This window comes from Clarias gariepinus, chromosome 11 (assembly GCF_024256425.1).
Source record: "Clarias gariepinus isolate MV-2021 ecotype Netherlands chromosome 11, CGAR_prim_01v2, whole genome shotgun sequence".
Lineage (NCBI taxonomy): Eukaryota > Metazoa > Chordata > Actinopteri > Siluriformes > Clariidae > Clarias > Clarias gariepinus.
In genome coordinates, this window is record NC_071110.1 from 22,176,248 (window position 1) to 22,192,880 (window position 16,633).

Sequence of the window (16,633 nt, forward strand, 5' to 3'; positions counted from 1 at the left end):
TTAAAAAGGTAGAAACGACACAAAATATTGTGTTTACTGTAACATTACATTACCTTTTGCTCTAAAATGGAAATAGAGCTTAGTCAATTTATTTATCACAAATTACAGTAATTGTTTCAACAATTATTATTATTATTATTATTATTATTATTATTATTATTAATAATAACAAAGTCCAGACAAATTCCATTATCTTTTATATAAAAAAAATGGTATTTTAACATTTCCTTTATTGTATTTTCTTGCACAATCCAAAATACGACAAAAGACAAACAATTTTAATGCTAATGTGGTCAACACAATCATCTCATTCCTATAACAATAACATGCCCTGCTTACTTCCATTTGCACTCTAGCTTGCAAGGTTTCTTTATGGGCATGTCAGCAGCGCGGCTCAGTAGGCGAGACACATCTCTCCAGAGCCCATGACAGTTTTGCAGTGTGGACGGATTTGAAGCAGTGATGCTGGATCTTACCCTGCTGTACTATTCTACCAGAAACCTGTTATGGGTTTAGACGCAGAGACTCTAGTATTACACAAGGTAAACAGCGTTGAATTGAATGTAAACATTGAAGTACAAATGTAAACAGAAAAAAATACATTCAGGAACATTTTGACAAATAAAATCTTAAATAAAATTTCTCACACAAAGCATAGTCAAAAATATTATATGCATAAAAACAGGTGTTTAACATAGAAAGTCATACAAAAATATCAACAGAATACATAAAGAAATAGCAAGGAAGTGGATGAGAAACACAGACAATTGTATGGCTCATGTGTTCTACTGGACCTCATGTTGCAATAAAAGTTTGTCAGAGCACATGGCACAGCTGGACACTGAGAAGAAATTCATCATCATCTTCAACTCATATGTTCTGCAAGCGAACAAACACATGATTACATAAACTGCTGCTGCAGAACAGAGGACAACACACAAAGGTGATATGATTCCCTGAATCTGCTCTCTCTCTCCTGCTCTTTCTCTGCTCTCTCTCTCTCCCCCGGTCTCTCCTTCCCCCTCTCTGTCGAGCTACACATGTTGTTCCTGAGCTGCCAGTGATCCAGACTCCCTCTGCCCTCCGGACATGTCTGACCCATCCTGGTGCCTCGCTTCTGGTTGGAGTTCTCATCACATGGATGCCCCGTGTGTCTCCTTGGTATACGCCTCGTGTCTGGGTATGATTCTCTCTACATAGAAGACGGTTCTGGCCTTGACTGGTGTTGGCAGCTGTTTCTCTGAGGACTTGACAGTTCGATAGTTCAGGACTGGAATTTTATACAAGTCTACCAGAGTTTTCAATAACTAACTGGACTCCATATTAACATCAATTAACATCACCTGTTATGCTGAACTGCCTGCCAACTAACACACAGTATGAATGCAGATCAATTCCTGCTCTCTGTTTCACCCAAATGAGGATGGGTTCCCTGTTGAGTCTGGTTCCTCTCAAGGTTTCTTCCTATTGCCATCTCAGGGAGTTTTTCCTTGCACCTGTCGCCCTCGGCTTGCTCACCAGGGACTATCTGACCATTTTGATTCAAACACATTCAAATTCCATACAAACTTTTTTCTTGATTGTGTAAAGCTGCTTTGGGACAATGCCAATTGTTAAAAGCACTATACAAATAAAATAAACTTGAATTGAATTGCTTTTTCATTCCGCAAACATGATGTTTTTCTGCTAATCAGACCTTCGTCGTTCCTTCCTAAAGGCATGTTATTGTTTACCAATGAAAGACCAATAATGAACCTGGTGATTGAACGGGCTTGGTGATTGAACAGGCTTGATGTTTGAGACATGTTGCTGCATATCGATCTCTGCTCTACACCACTGTGTGTTCTGTGCGAGTAGTAAATACAGTAATTAACTAATTTGGGCCTATTGAACCAAGCAGTGTTTAAACATATGCACAAACATACAGTTTACAAACGTCTAATTATATGTTTTGTGAAAATGACTATAAGATGCATGCTTTCAAGGAGCCTGGTTCAATTGGTTTAAATGAGTTTAAATTGGTGAAGAACAAACACTTACACAAAGAAATGTGCTTACATCCTCAGCCCACCTCCTTTTTCCTCCTAGTGTGGGAAGCTGTAGAGGGACGAGAGCTAGAGCTGGAAGGTGCTGGAGGAGAACACTGACTGGGCATTTGATTCTGGGACTGCATATTCAGACTGTAATGCATAACCTTCTCATCTGTATACAAAAACAGCATTCAGAGTTTGTATTCAAACAGTTGCTTTGAAGGCAAGAAATCAAATTAAGGCTCTAACCTTATAAGAACATTTTATTATGTTTGGGATTAACTTGAATAAACCTTTTTAAATTTATCTGGTATCCTGCAACCATTCAGTTACAGGATGGGTGGCTGACCCTATTTGTGAGAGTGTAGTACGTTTTCAGACCTTCTGTGCTCCACTGGCTATGCATTCTCTGATCTGCCCTCCATTCTCGGCTAGGTGGCTGTGCTCTGGCCTTCGACATGGCTCCCAGGTCTACCCGAGTGCCTTCTGCAGGAGGGGGTTCAGGTGGAGGAGGCAGATCTGCACAAACAAATAAACCAATAAGTTTGTTACAAGCACTCTGCAGCACCTGATTGTACGAAAAGTAAATCGTTGCCTCTCCTGACCTCCTGATTTTAAGGTTTCTTTTCTCCGAGGTCCATCTCTGAATGATGTCTTTTTGGACCGTTGCTGTGCTATGGGGGATGGACTCGATTTCTCACACACGAATAAAGCAATTTCACCTATTTAAAAAAAGAGATAGAAAAGACATAACTGGAGAAAACGTGACACCATCTTAGCCCAAGATGAACCCTCCCCCAGAAAAGCCATAAAATTTGGGAACTGATCATTTGGTAGTGTGTTTACCTTTTAAGTTCTGAGACCTTTCCGCTTTGTAGATGTCTCTCCAGTGGCCTGGCAGACGTGGAAGGCTGAAATTATGTGATTCCAGGTTGGTGAGTAGGTTTGGCTTGGGCTGAGCTGATCTGAAATTTGGTGCACATGGCCCCTTACTGCTGAATAAACACAAACCCAAGACAAGAACATTTTAAAGTCTGCATAATGTTGTCACCTACCGTATATACAGCTCTGGAAAAAACATAAGGGGACACTGCAATTTACCCCAGAAAACGATGGATGGTAACAAACCATCAAGCCAAACTGAGCTGCTTGCTTTAAGCAAAAAAAAAAAAAAAAAAAAAAGGTTCACCCAACAACAATGTAGGAAAATGGTGAAGAGCATGTCAAAATGCATGAATGCTGTACATGCGAATCGGAGTTATTCCACCAAATACTGATTTCTTAATGTAGCCAAAGCATTACCGCAATTTGTTTACAAATTATTTGCTTTTTGTTTTATTTGAATTATTTAAGCTCTGCAAATACGACATGATCTTGGGGTATTTTAATGTGTTGTGAAAGTCATTTCCTTTAAATATACAGTGCTCTCCCAATCATCTGGAGATTGCAAGTTCGATTCCTGGGTGATGCTGTAACCTCTCTTACAGCCGGAGGCCTAGAGAGAGCTGATTGGCCGAGCTCTCTCACAGGGCAGGGATGAGAGGTGCATGAGCGAGCATTTCGAAAAGATGCGGTCGGCTGGCGTCATGTGGTTTAGAGGAAACATGCGACAGTCTTTGGCCCTCCCTACTAAGTGGTAGTAGTAGCCTTAATGTGGGAGCCTCCTAGTGATGGAGGAATTAGACACAACTAAATTAGGGAGAAAAATATTTTTCAGACCTGCCTTAATTGTTGGTGGCATAGATTTAACAAGGTGGTAAAAGCATGCCTTAGGAATTTGGGTCCATAATAACATGATATAATTACACAGTTCCTGCATGTTTGTTGGCTGCACACCAACGGTGCGAATCTCCCATTCCACCACATCCCAAAGGTGCTCTGTTGGATTGAGATCTGGTGACTGTGGAGGCCATTTGAGTATAGTTAATGCATTAGGATGTTAAAGAAACCAGTTTGGGATGAATTAAGGCTTAGTGACATGTGACACTTTATCCTCCTGGAATCAGCCATCAGAAGATGGGTATGCTGTGGACATTTTTTTTCTCAGAAATCTGCAGCTCACAAGATATTTTCCTTTTCCCCCACCATTCTCCGTGAACCCTAGAGTTGTGTGTAAAAATCCCAGGAGATCAGCAGTTTTGAAAATACTCAAACCAGCCCTGCTGGCTCCAACAACCATGCAATAGTCAGAATTGCTTGAATCACCTTTTCTCTCCATTCAGATGCTTGGTTTAAACTTGGTGAGGAGATCATTCTGACCATGTCTTCATGCCTAAATGCACCAAGTAGCTACCCTGTGATCTGCTGATTACATATTTGCATTAATAAGCAGATGTATATGTAATATATGCTGGAGAGATTACAGGAAGTGCCCAAATCCTCACCAAACACAAACATGTGCCGGATTTATTAATCTAGCAAAAAACATTATATATATATATATATATATATATATATATATATATATATATATATATATACACACACACACACGCACACAATTAATGATCCATGAATAGGTACAGTAAGATGGATCAAAGCTAGCATGTAAATGTTCTTAACATTCTTCTGAATAATATTACACAGTGACGGCTGATCGTAATATTAGATGGAAGAATAAAATCTAATATCTCCCAATAGATTAGAAATTAAACTATTCATGGGTAAAGATTTTTTTGAAGTCGGGGGAATGATGACAGAGTAAGTATTCCACCCCATTCAGGTTCATTACACCCACATTTGTATTTCATATCACCACTGATGTGAATACAGCCTTTTTTTTTTTTTTTTTAACCCTGTGCATCATTTGACACAGCTGTCACTGATAGGCAGCATCAATCTACAGTCTGGGCTAGAGGGTTGGGTTAGAAGGCTGGCCTGGAAGATACAGTATGTTCCCTAAAATAATCAGCTTTGTTAACAACAAATACTTTCTTTCATTTATCTTCTATACCACTTATCCCGCCTACAGGGCCGCAGGGGGCCTGGAGCCTATCTTAGGGGGCATGAGACGGGGTACACCAAGAACAGAATGCCAATCTATTGCAGGGCACACACACAAACACATAATATGGGCAATTTAGGAACATCAATTAACCTAATCTGCACGTCTTTGGACTATGGGAGGAAACCACAGTACCCGGAAGAAACCTACCAAGCGTAGGGGAAACATGCAAATTCCACACATGCACAGACCCAAGGCGGGAATCAAAACGTCAACTCCGACGATTGAAGCCACAGTGCTAACCATTACACCACCATGCCACCGAAATAATTAAATGCGGATGTATAAAACATTTAATATATTAATGTATTTTTAGCTTTCAAAAATAAAAATGACCATCTGGCTGCTATAATATAAATATCACACCATTACCTTTAAATAGTGCAAAATCTCATAACTAGCCTGAAATACCAATTGGTAATATGCTTAGAAAGGCATATTGCATAAACCCAGCATCTGACCTGCTTTGTTTTCTAGCCATTATTTTTTTCATTAGAATGGATGCTGATTCAGTAGCCATCTGGAAAATTTTAAGCTGGCCAGGAAAGATGGTGGCTGAACTTAAAACTGATGTGTAGGTGTGTACAGTATGTGTGTGTTTGAGTGCATACCGAAGAAGCAAGTCAGGATGCTGCAAACATGGATTAACTGGCATTTGTTCCTCACTGGGAGATGGATTTAGTGTGACTGTGAACGGCTGGCTGTAGGTGGAAGTTCGCCCACAGCGCTCTCCTCTCAGAGGCAATGTAGCTGCATTCTCCACACCCTCCATCCGATAGGTCCTCTCTGGCAGAGGACCATGCCAGTCTTCATCATCCTCACACCTGTACGACCAGGAGACAAAATGCATAACATACACATATTATAGTCCTAAAAACGTTCTAGTTACTGTACCACAAATCGAAATGACCTGGATTAGTGAAATAGGAGACCCATTTAAGTGTTGCAGCCAAACAAACATCAACCTACCCACTGAGACCTGAGGTAATTATCCAACAGCATGACAGAGGGCCACGCCAGCAAATAAATGCATCAATTATCAGAAGACCATAGACCCTTAAGCTGTTTGTAGATAGGATTTATGGGTATTACATATTGAACATTGTAACAAAAATCCTCTTAAACCCAGCCTATCCCAGAGGGCACCTCTCCAAACATAATGTGAGAAGAGGAAGAAGTTAAGTTGATGTGTCTCATTGCACAGTGCACTGCCGGAAGCTATTATAAAGCAGCTATGCTCAGGTGACCTGTGTCTCATCCTGCTTGTTCTCTTCGTGTGGCACTGAAGCTTAGGATTGGGCTCTAACTTCATTAGCTTCTGTCATTATAAGTTATAAGCTGTCACCACAAGAAGATAAAATGGGTCCTTTATTTACTCTCCACCTGCATTCTGTCCACTGAGAGATCTCCAGCACAAGGCTGGCTAATTAAGAAAAATGTCAAAAAATAATCTGGCAAAAAATCCCTCTGTAAATGGAAAACACATTCAAAGCGAATATATACAGGACTGTGAGTTTTAGCCCAACGTTTTGTTGAAAGCAAAAGTAAAGACAAAATTAAGCAGATAAAGACACAAAATGGAAAAAAGAATGAGAACATCTGACCTTGACACCCATATGTGGGCACTTTCCAGACTGTTGCCACACAGTTGGAGAAACAAAATTTGTCTAGAATTCCTACATATGAAGCAGCATCAAGATTTCCCGTCACTGTAACTTATTTCAGCATGACGATGCACAAAGCGATGTTTATGAAGATACGGTTTGCCAAACTTGTTAGGAATGAATTGGAACACCAACTGCGTGCCGAGCCATCTCGCCCGCAAAGCACGAGTCTCTGACTTCCCTAATGCTCTTATGGCAAAATGAGTACAAATCCCCACAGCAGCATGTCAAATCTAATCAGACGTCTTCCCAGAGGAATAAAGGTTATTATAACAACAAAATGGGGACAAATCTGGAATAGGATTTTAAACAAGCACATTCCTTGTTTTGGTCAGGTGCCTACAACATTTGGCAACATACAGTACAGTAGTAAAAAGGAAAGTTCTTTTAAGGGTTGACATATTTCTTTATAAACTGCATACAATTTACAAAAATGGTTAAATCATGTACTGTTCTTTAAGATTTGTATTTGTATATTAAACGTATTTTAGATATGTTCGTCTTTTTCTTTTCTCATGTACAATATGGGTGTTGCAAACTTCTCACTCAGTTTTAGGCATTAAAATAGTGTGACATTTTAAACTTTTGATTTCAAAACATAGTGCTACCATTTAAGTCTTAGAAATTCATCTGTTGGCTTTGTGTAAGACTGTGCATGCTGTTGGGTCTGACCTGGGCGGCTGTCTCTGTTCTCGAGCATTCGGCGGTGGAAGGGATAAAACATTGGACCAGTTATATGTCGCTGACTCACAGGGCTTCTGCATTTCCACATTATCTGTAATAACAGGGTACGTTTTATAATATACATTCAATTGGTATAATTATTTTATATGTAAGGCAAGACTGACTTTAAATTTCTAATAGCCCTTACAACATGTCAAGTTTGATTTTACCTTTAAAATGTTTTTTCCTTGACCACAGTAAAGATACAATCTGATTAGGGACAATCTGATCATTTTGCTTCTTACATTTCATACTAATTTTCCTAATTTTCTTTTGATTCTGTAAAGTTACTTTGTGACAATGACCATTGTTAAAAGCACTATTTAAACAAAATAGAATTGAATAAGAGATTTGGTCCAAGTCAAGATCCATTATATAGTTTGAAGAACACTAAGCATCACTTGTTGGCAATTTCTATATGAAGCCTACAATTTTGCTGTTTCATGATTTAAAGGAAAACCTGGGTCAACAGGACAAACGTTGCTATATAGTTACTATATAACATTACTGTTATGACAGAAGGTGAAATTGAGACACAGTACCCTTGCCCATTGGGTACTGGAGTTGGGCATATTCAGCTGTGCTGCTGAGGTCAGACTGTAAGCTCCACTGGTCGAGGTCAGGTTTGGACAGGACTGGTGAGCTGGTGTAGAGATCATGAGAGTAAACACTACTCAGGTCATGCTGTGACCCGTTAGTTCTGTCTATAGTGCTGTAGATGGCGCCTTCATTGGATGTTGGGCTGCATGTTTGGTTTGGCCTCTGGAAGCTTGCCCCTGCAGCTGGAGAACAAAGCAACAAGAGAAAGCATTTTTTGATTTACAGTACCGTTTAAAGTCTTGAGCCACCCCTCATTTCATCGTATTAAATTAAATTCAATGATGTGGATTAAATTAAAGAAATAGTAATTCTTTCCCTGTAAAGGGTTAAAGAAGTGCCCATAAATACAATTTAAAAATCGGTTCTTTATGTAACAACTTCAGAAGCAATGCCATTTCCCCTTGGCAGTCAGCATCACCAGTATACTCATCTCTGACCTGATCATCTGTCATCAACTGCACCTGTTTTTCACTGGTTCATGCCTTAAGTTGGATGCTTTTTTATAAATGATTTATTGAATGATTCATAGGTCACTGTGTGGCTTAACAAATACAGTAAAACAGCATTCCTCAGGAACAGGGACTAGACCGAAAATGAAAGCCACTGCCCAGCACTGTAACTGGGTTATATGCTACCTTGGGTTAATATCTTCCTAGTTAAAAACATGGAAAACTGCACCTACACTTCATCCCTTTGTTTTTTTCAGTCCCTCTCTATATTTATACAGTACACAATGTTTCACAATTAAGAATTTCTTAATGTCCAGTAGACATATTGTTGTTTGGGTATTTTTCCCTTACTTTTCCTTTTTTTGATAAGGCTAGTCATGATGGGTAAAAGGACATGTAGCTGATACTGGAATTATATCATGATGTGTACAGTACATATTTTAAATATACAGTACAATTATCTAATTTGAATACTTATCAGCTTCTAAACCAGTCAGTACCAGTCAGTGCTGAGAGAAAAGGCAGATCTGAAGCTTGCGGTCCAAAGAAAGAAGATTTCCTCTAACATGAACATGCAGCATCATTTATTCATTCTTAGTAACTGTTTGATCAAGGTCATGGTGGTTTAAGTTGGGCTATTATTTTGTTTATATAGTGGAAAATAAAACCAACTCAATTTGTTAGAGAAAAAAGTTCTGCATAAATCTCTTGTTGAGGTCATTTATGAACTTGAGTAAAGTATAGTGCCACTGAGTTAAATAATCAGGTATAATAACCAGTGCTTTACAGTAGATACAGAATTAGACTTTTACATTAGTTGTTAATTGTTGGCTATTTTAAAACTAACCACCCCAAACCATCAGCTAGACCCACCATCATTCTTAAATTTAATTACATAAAAAGAAAAAACAATCACTTAATCACTTAATCAGTGGCTTAATGTGAGAAGACTCTTACTGTTGTAATATCTGTCTGTGGAGTCAGGTTTGCCAGTGCAGCAATTCAAGGAGTCTTTACTGCTCTGGTTAAAGTTGTTGTTCGGCCAAGAATCTGCCAGCCAGGGATAGTTAACGATATTGGATCCAAGCAAGCATGGCCTACAGAAAAAGTCATTGCATATGTTTTAAAAGTACACTTTTAAAAGCCTGTGCAAAAGTATAAGCAGATGGATTTTCTATACCTTCCATTGCTAAGTCCTGATCCATTACCACTGGTGAGGCCAACTGGAACAAAAAAGAAGGTTAGTACCATTCATCTCCACAGTAGCTCTATTGATAATATGAATAAGTAAAGCAAGAAAATAAACTGAGGCATTATATTACTGCCAGAAATCAAGGGAAAGGACCTAATTATTCTTCTTTAATCTCCCAGAGACAATTGTTTAGTCTTTCATTTTGTGCAATCACTTAAATTAATTCTGCGGACATTTTATTGCTTTTGCACTCGGATTTCCTTTCAATTTTCAATGCAACAACAAGAACAAATGAAAGAGATTAGAGGCTCTAACCACCAAAATTTGGTCAACTTGAGACTTGTGCTAAGACATTAAATTCAGCTATTGTTCTCTGGCAGGAAGGTAATGGCAACAGAATATATTTCATTTCATGATACCTGCAGGTGTGTAGGCAAAAGAGGTGGCATAGTGGCCGAGTTCTTTCCTTCTCTTGTGTCTGCAGTAGATCCAGGCACTTAAGCCCATCAGCACCATCCAACAGGCTGAACCCAGAGTGGCAATAAAAGCTGGTTGCCTGAACAGTGCTGCAATGTGCGCCGAAAGATTGCTGCTGTCATCATTCAGCACAGGCAATGAGGGCTCCCCCACAGGGGCTTCAGAGAGAGAGACAGAGAGAGAGAGACAGAGAGAGAGAGAGAGACCGAGAGAGAGACAGAGAGAGAGAGAGAGACAGGGAGAGAGAGAGAGACAGGGAGAGACAGAGACAGAGAGAGAGAGAGAGAGAGACAGAGACAGAGAGAGACAGAGACAGAGACAGAGAGAGAGACAGAGAGAGAGAGAGAGATTGTCAGGCATGTGAATCACAGCAGTTTGGATGTTCTGTGTAAGTGAGTGGAATGTATGACTAAATGTAATGTTAGATTTGTCAGACACATGGGATTCTAAAAAGATATGCTAACAGGACTGACATCAAAATGGCTTCCTCAAATTGGCGATACTGTATGTCATACACCACAGGCGAAGAATCCATCGCTTTAACGGTGGATACTGTTAAATTGAGAGGAAAAATCTAAAATACAATCAAGTTTATAAGTAATTTAACACCCATTATGCTAAAGTGCGGAATGTCAGCTTCAGCTTGAGGGTAATTGTGTTTGATTTGGTTGATCAAATCCTGTGATGCTGTGGCAGGCAAATAATGTGGGAACATTTTCAGCTTCTATTTGTTCACTCAGAGAGCCATATGTATTAAGGTTTGAGTAAGGTAATTTTCAACTTCCTCAATCAGCTTCAAAGTACTATAAAGCTGATAATCTGCACTTCAATATTAAAGTCAATTTAATGTAATCTCTGCAAATATTATTGTGGTAGATAAATTTAATTGGTAAATTAGTCTTTTTAAAATGTTTAAATGGCAGAAGGAAAATAAATCCCAATAAGGACTTTTTTCTAATCTGTGCTGTCTCAGTAGATTTAGTCTAGCTAACTCACATTAGATGGACAGATGACCTGGCATGGCCGATTAACCACCAGCATAATTAGTAACTGACAATGGAAGTGACATTTCAATCACACTTTGCCTTCCAATAGTAAGGGTTATCTCACGGGAAAAAGTCACACCAGGCTTTCTAGAAGGTCAGAATACGTCACTGACTCTCACCAGCTTACCTTAAAAGACAATCACATTTTACATACAGAAATTGATAAATCCAGTATGTTGAAAGCATAAGCTGTAACATTTAGAAAGTATGTGATTAGTGAGTGTCTATAAAAGCAGAAATTAAATGTAAAAATGGATATAACCAGAAACCGACAAACAACACTGTTAGAATGACTTTAGAAGTATTTTTTTTATCTGCTTTTGACCACAAACAGCTGGTTGATGTTTCTGGTCCACAAGCTACCTGGGATTTCCTGATGTTGAATGCTCATTATTTTTCTTGGTGGCTATTCATGTACGTTGTTGGGAGCAGATGTCCTCTTTTTATTTTAAGTGGGAGTATGTCAAGTCCCTGTAATGGATGATGTCCACACTGTGACCTATAAAATTTGTTAAAACAGTGCTTCCCAAACAGGTGCTTACAAACCATAAGGGGTTCTGGGTGGCATTGGAATGGATTCAAGGGACTGTGATAAAAATGTTAGTCACATTCAATAAAAAGTGTTTACATTCAATCAAAATCAAAACATGGAAATTAATAATCCTTATACTGTACAAATATATTATGTAAAATAATATACATAATATATTTGTAAAGTAAAAAAATATATATAAAATGAGAGGTTAAAAACCTTCGTCTTAGTCTGTAAATTACAACCGTATTCACTACAAGTAAAAAGATTGGACACACTTTCTAATGCCATGTTCTTTTCTGATTTCTAATTCAGGTCTTTCCTGAAAAAATTTTTTTTTCCTGTTTTTTAATCAGAAAAAGCTATACTGAAGGCATCCAAAATATGCAATAATCTCATTTAAACATTTTGATATCAACATGTGTATGCTATTTTTGCTCTGTAAATCCTTTATAACGGCTCTAATCTGGGGTGATGTTCTTCTTTCTTCTTTGTCTTTCGGCTGTTCCCTTTTAGGGGTTGCCACAGCGAATCATCTGCCTCCATCTAACCCTATCCTCTGCATGTCCTCTCTCACTGCATCCATAAATCGCCTCTTTGGTCTTCCTCTAGACCTACTGCCTGGCAGTTCAAACCTCAGCATCCTTCTACCGATATATTCACCATCCCTCCTCTGAACATGTCCAAACCACCTTAATCTGGCCTCTCTGACGTTATCTCCAAAACATCTAACATGGGTTGTCCCTCTGATGAACTTATTCTTGATCCTATCCATTCTTGTCACTCCCAAGGAGAACCTCAACATCTTCAGCTCTGCTACCTCCAACTCTGCCTCCTGTCTTTTCTTCAGTGCCACTGTCTCTAAGCTGTAGAGCATCGCTGGTCTCACCACTGTCCTGTACACCTTTCCTTTCATTCTCGCTGATAGTCTTTTATCGCACAACACACCTGAAACTTTTCTCCACCCATTCCAACCTGCCTGTACCCGCCTCTTCACCTCCTTTCCACACTCTCTGTTGCTCTGGACCGTTGAACCTAAGTACTTAAAGTCCGGCACCTTCTTTACCTTTTTTGCTCCCTGTATCCTCACCATTCCTCTTGGGTTCCTCTTATTCACACACATGTATTTCGTCTTACTGCGGCTAACCTTCATTCCTCTGCTTACCTCCACCTCCCCAAATTTTGTTCCACCCGTTTCCTGCTCTCGCTACAAAGCACAATGTCATCTGCAAACATCATAGTCTATGGAGAGCAAACAAAAAGGGGCTTAGAGCCGATCCTTGATGCAGACCCACCTCCACCTTGAACTCTTCTGTCACACCTACAGCACATCTCACCACTGTCTTACAGCTCTCATACATGTCCTGCACCACTCTAACATACTTCTCTGCCACTCCAGACTTCCTCATACAACACCACAGCTCCTCTCTCGGCACCCTGTTGTACGCCCTCTCTAAATCTACAAAGACACAACGCAACTCTTTATTACCTTCTCTGGACTTCTCTGCCAGCATCCTCAAAGCAAATACTGTATCTGATGTACTCTTTCTAGGCATGAAACCATATTGCTGCTCACAAATGCTCACCTCTGCCCTTAACCTAGCTTCCACTACTCTTTCCCACAGCTTTATTGTATGGCTCATTTGCTTTATGCCTCTGTAATTGCCACAGCTCTGCACATCTCTCCTGTTCTTAAAAATCGGCACAGATACACTTCTCCATTCTTCTGGAATCCTCTCACTCTCCAAGATCTTGTTAAACAAACTAGTTAGAAACTCTACTGCCACCTCTTCTAAGCACTTCCACACCTCCACAGGTATGTCATCAGGACCAACAGCCTTTCCACTCTTCATCCTTTTCAACGCCCTTCTCACCTTACTTTTTACTAATATTTGCTACTTCCTGCTTCACAACAGTCACCTCTTCTACTCTTTGTTCTCTTTCGTTTCCCTCATTCATCAACTCTTTAAAGTACTTCTTCCATCTTCCCGTTACCCTCCTGGCATCTGTCAGTACATTTCCATCTCTATCTTTAATCACTCTAACCTGCTGCACATCCTTCTCATCTCTATCTTTCTGCCTCATCAACCTCACCCTCCTTACTATCCAATCTAGCATACAAGTTTTCATATGCTCCTTGTTTGGCCTTTGCCACCTCTACCTTCACCTTACGCTGCGTCTCCCTGTATTCTTGTCTACTCTCTTCAGTCCTCTCAGAGTCCCACTTCTTCTTAGCTAGCCTCTTTCCCTGTATACACTCCACCAAGTCTCCTTGTCCACTTTTGCCTTACCTGATGATACACCAAGTACCCTCCTACCTGTCTCCCTGATCACATTGGCTGTAGTTTACCAGTCAACTGAAAGCACCTCCTGACCACCTGTCTCAACTCCTCGATGAAGACTACACAACATTCTTCCTTTTTCAGCTTTCACCACTTTGTCCTCTGCTCTGCCCTAGTCCTCTTCAGCTTCCTCACCACCAGGTTTATTTTATACATCACCATTCTGTGTTGTCTGGCTACACTCTCCCCTACCAACACTTTGCAGTCACTAATCTCTTTCAGATTACAACATAGACACAAGATGTAGTCCACCTGAGTGCTTCTTCCCCCACTCTTATATGTCACCCTATGTTCCTGCCTCTTCTGGAAGAAAGTATTTACTACTGCCATTTCCATCCTCTTTGCAAAGTCGACCACCATCTGTCCTTTTACATTCCTGTCCTGAGGACCAAACTGGCCCATCACATTTTCATCACATCTGTTCCCTTCCCCAACATGTCCATTGAAGTCTGCACCAATCACCACTCTCTCACCTCTGGGGATGCTCTGCATCACTTTATCTAACTTACTTCAGAATGTCTCCTTCTCTTCTAACTCACATCCTACCTGTGGTGCATAGCCACTAACAACATTGAACATCACACCCTTCAATATCCAGTTTTATACTCATTAACCTGTCTGATACTCTTTTCACCTCTAAAACATTCCTAACAAACTCCTCTTTCAGGATAATTCCTACTCCATTTCTTTTCTTATCCACACCATAGTAAAACAATTTGAACCCTGATCCTAAGCTTCTAGCCTGGCTACCTTTCCACCTGGTCTCCTGGACGCACAGTATATCCACCTTCCTTCATTGCATCATATCAACCAACTCTCTTCCCTTCCCTTACTATCACTCCTAAACTCTTGCCTTTCCTTTTCTCTCTCTGCTTTCGAACACGCCTTTCTCCTCTCCTAATTTGAGGTGATGTTAATTGGTGATTTTTAAGGCTGGTTACTCTAAATGAACTTCTCCTCTGCAGCAGAGGTACGTTTTGCGCTTGCTTTCCTGGGATGGTTCTGCAAATGCGCTTGATGGTTTTTTCATGTAAGAACTTGTTCAGAACAGATGGCATTTATGTCTTTAAATAACAATTGACTGCTAATATTATTAACTTTTTTCGTGGTGAAAATGCATTCATATTCCATATCACAATCTGTTAGAGTTCATCTATGTGAACTTCAGTAAACATTGCATTTGAGTGAGGAATGTTGGGAGAAAACTATAGACAGAAAACGCTCCAGCTCTTCCTGTGCCCGTCTCAGGCTTATTTTAGCTAGCCTTAATTTGGAATAATGGACTCTGTGCGAAACCCTAAACTGAATATTTCCTGTTGTTGAGGATAGATGTGACAGGTACAACGCCTCTCCCTGTAACTTAAGTCATATGTTCTTTTTGTGCCCAAACCTGCACAACTTTTGGACAAGTTTTTTTTTTTTATCTATATACTTGGGGTACAGTTCATCAGCCATGTCCATTAACTGCTATATTTGGCATCACAGATGTTTCAGTTCCATTAAGTTTTGCATATAAAGATGTCATCGCCTTCTTATCTATGTTGGCCAGACATACAATACTTTTACACTGGAAGTCTGTTAATTGTTCCCCAGTCTCTCAGTGGATTAAAGATTTATTATTTTTTCTTAAGCTAGAAAAGATAAAATATTCACTGAGAGGTTCTAATTATATGTTTTTTCACAAATGACAACCATTTATTGCCTATTTTGCAAGCTTACAGGTACATTGGAGTGTATGTTTAACCAATCTAAGTCACACAGATTAGTTTGAGCCGAAGGATGCTAGGGTGTGTGTGTGTGTGTGTGTGTGTGTGTGTGTGTGTGTGTGTGTGTGTGTGTGTGTGTGTGTGTATGTGTGTATGTACTGTATGGGTTTTAGGGTATGTTCGGGGTTTTTTCATTTCTCTTTTCATTTAATAATAATAATACATTTAATTAGTTGCTTTTAATATGTTTATGTATGACAATAATTCAATAAAAAAATGTGGAAAAAAATTAAAAATAAGTTCAGTAAACATACTTATTAAAAATATAACTAAACATAAATGTTCTCCCATTCTATTTGTAACCTCAGCTATCAGCTAGAGAAAGCCAGTCAGTGGAAGGCACTCACTTATGAGAATAAATACTGGTTCGCTGGGTTCTCCGGCTCCTTCGCTGGTCACTGCAACCACCTGCACGCTGTACAGCATCTCGGGCACCAGGTCATCCAACAACACGTGGAGAACTTCCCCACTCACACTTTGGTTTAACTCCATCTGAAGTCCTGACACATTCCCCACACACCACACCTGCACAAGACACCAGGATTTCAAGTACCATGTTCAATGTTCTGCATATAGTACACTGCTGAACTATTTTCAAAAATAGGGCACTGTAGTGAAAAGCAAGTGGTTAAAGACCATTTGAACAAGATTGAGTCTCTTACCTTGTACTCCAAAATGGGCTCATCTTTGTTATCAGCAAAAGGGGGCTCCCAGGTTACCCGCACTGTGGAGCTGTTATTTAACTGAACCACACTGACGGCCTGAGGGGGGCCGCTTATTACTGAGAAAGAAGTAGAAAAGAGACCTA

General features: G+C 39.7%; 1 protein-coding gene across 2 annotated transcripts in view; it reads right to left on the reverse strand.

The window, feature by feature from the left end:
• Positions 1-215: 215 nt before the first annotated feature.
• LOC128533538 (roundabout homolog 2-like) overlaps positions 216-16,633 on the reverse strand; it is a 92,569-nt gene continuing 76,151 nt past the window's right edge. Inside the window, exons 15-27 of one of the 2 annotated variants that reach the window (XM_053507823.1) lie at positions 16,488-16,606; positions 16,173-16,350; positions 10,082-10,297; positions 9,651-9,693; positions 9,428-9,567; positions 7,964-8,203; positions 7,371-7,473; positions 5,646-5,858; positions 2,877-3,022; positions 2,636-2,752; positions 2,412-2,549; positions 2,041-2,202; positions 216-879 (exon numbers count right to left, since the gene is read on the reverse strand). In XM_053507823.1, the coding sequence (XP_053363798.1) occupies positions 2,063-2,202; positions 2,412-2,549; positions 2,636-2,752; positions 2,877-3,022; positions 5,646-5,858; positions 7,371-7,473; positions 7,964-8,203; positions 9,428-9,567; positions 9,651-9,693; positions 10,082-10,297; positions 16,173-16,350; positions 16,488-16,606 (1,793 nt within the window). In that variant the 3' untranslated portion in view covers positions 216-879; positions 2,041-2,062. Of the gene's footprint in view, positions 880-2,040; positions 2,203-2,411; positions 2,550-2,635; positions 2,753-2,876; positions 3,026-5,645; positions 5,859-7,370; positions 7,474-7,963; positions 8,204-9,427; positions 9,568-9,650; positions 9,694-10,081; positions 10,298-16,172; positions 16,351-16,487; positions 16,607-16,633 lie in introns of both variants that reach the window. The other variant, XM_053507822.1, reaches the window with a different exon arrangement.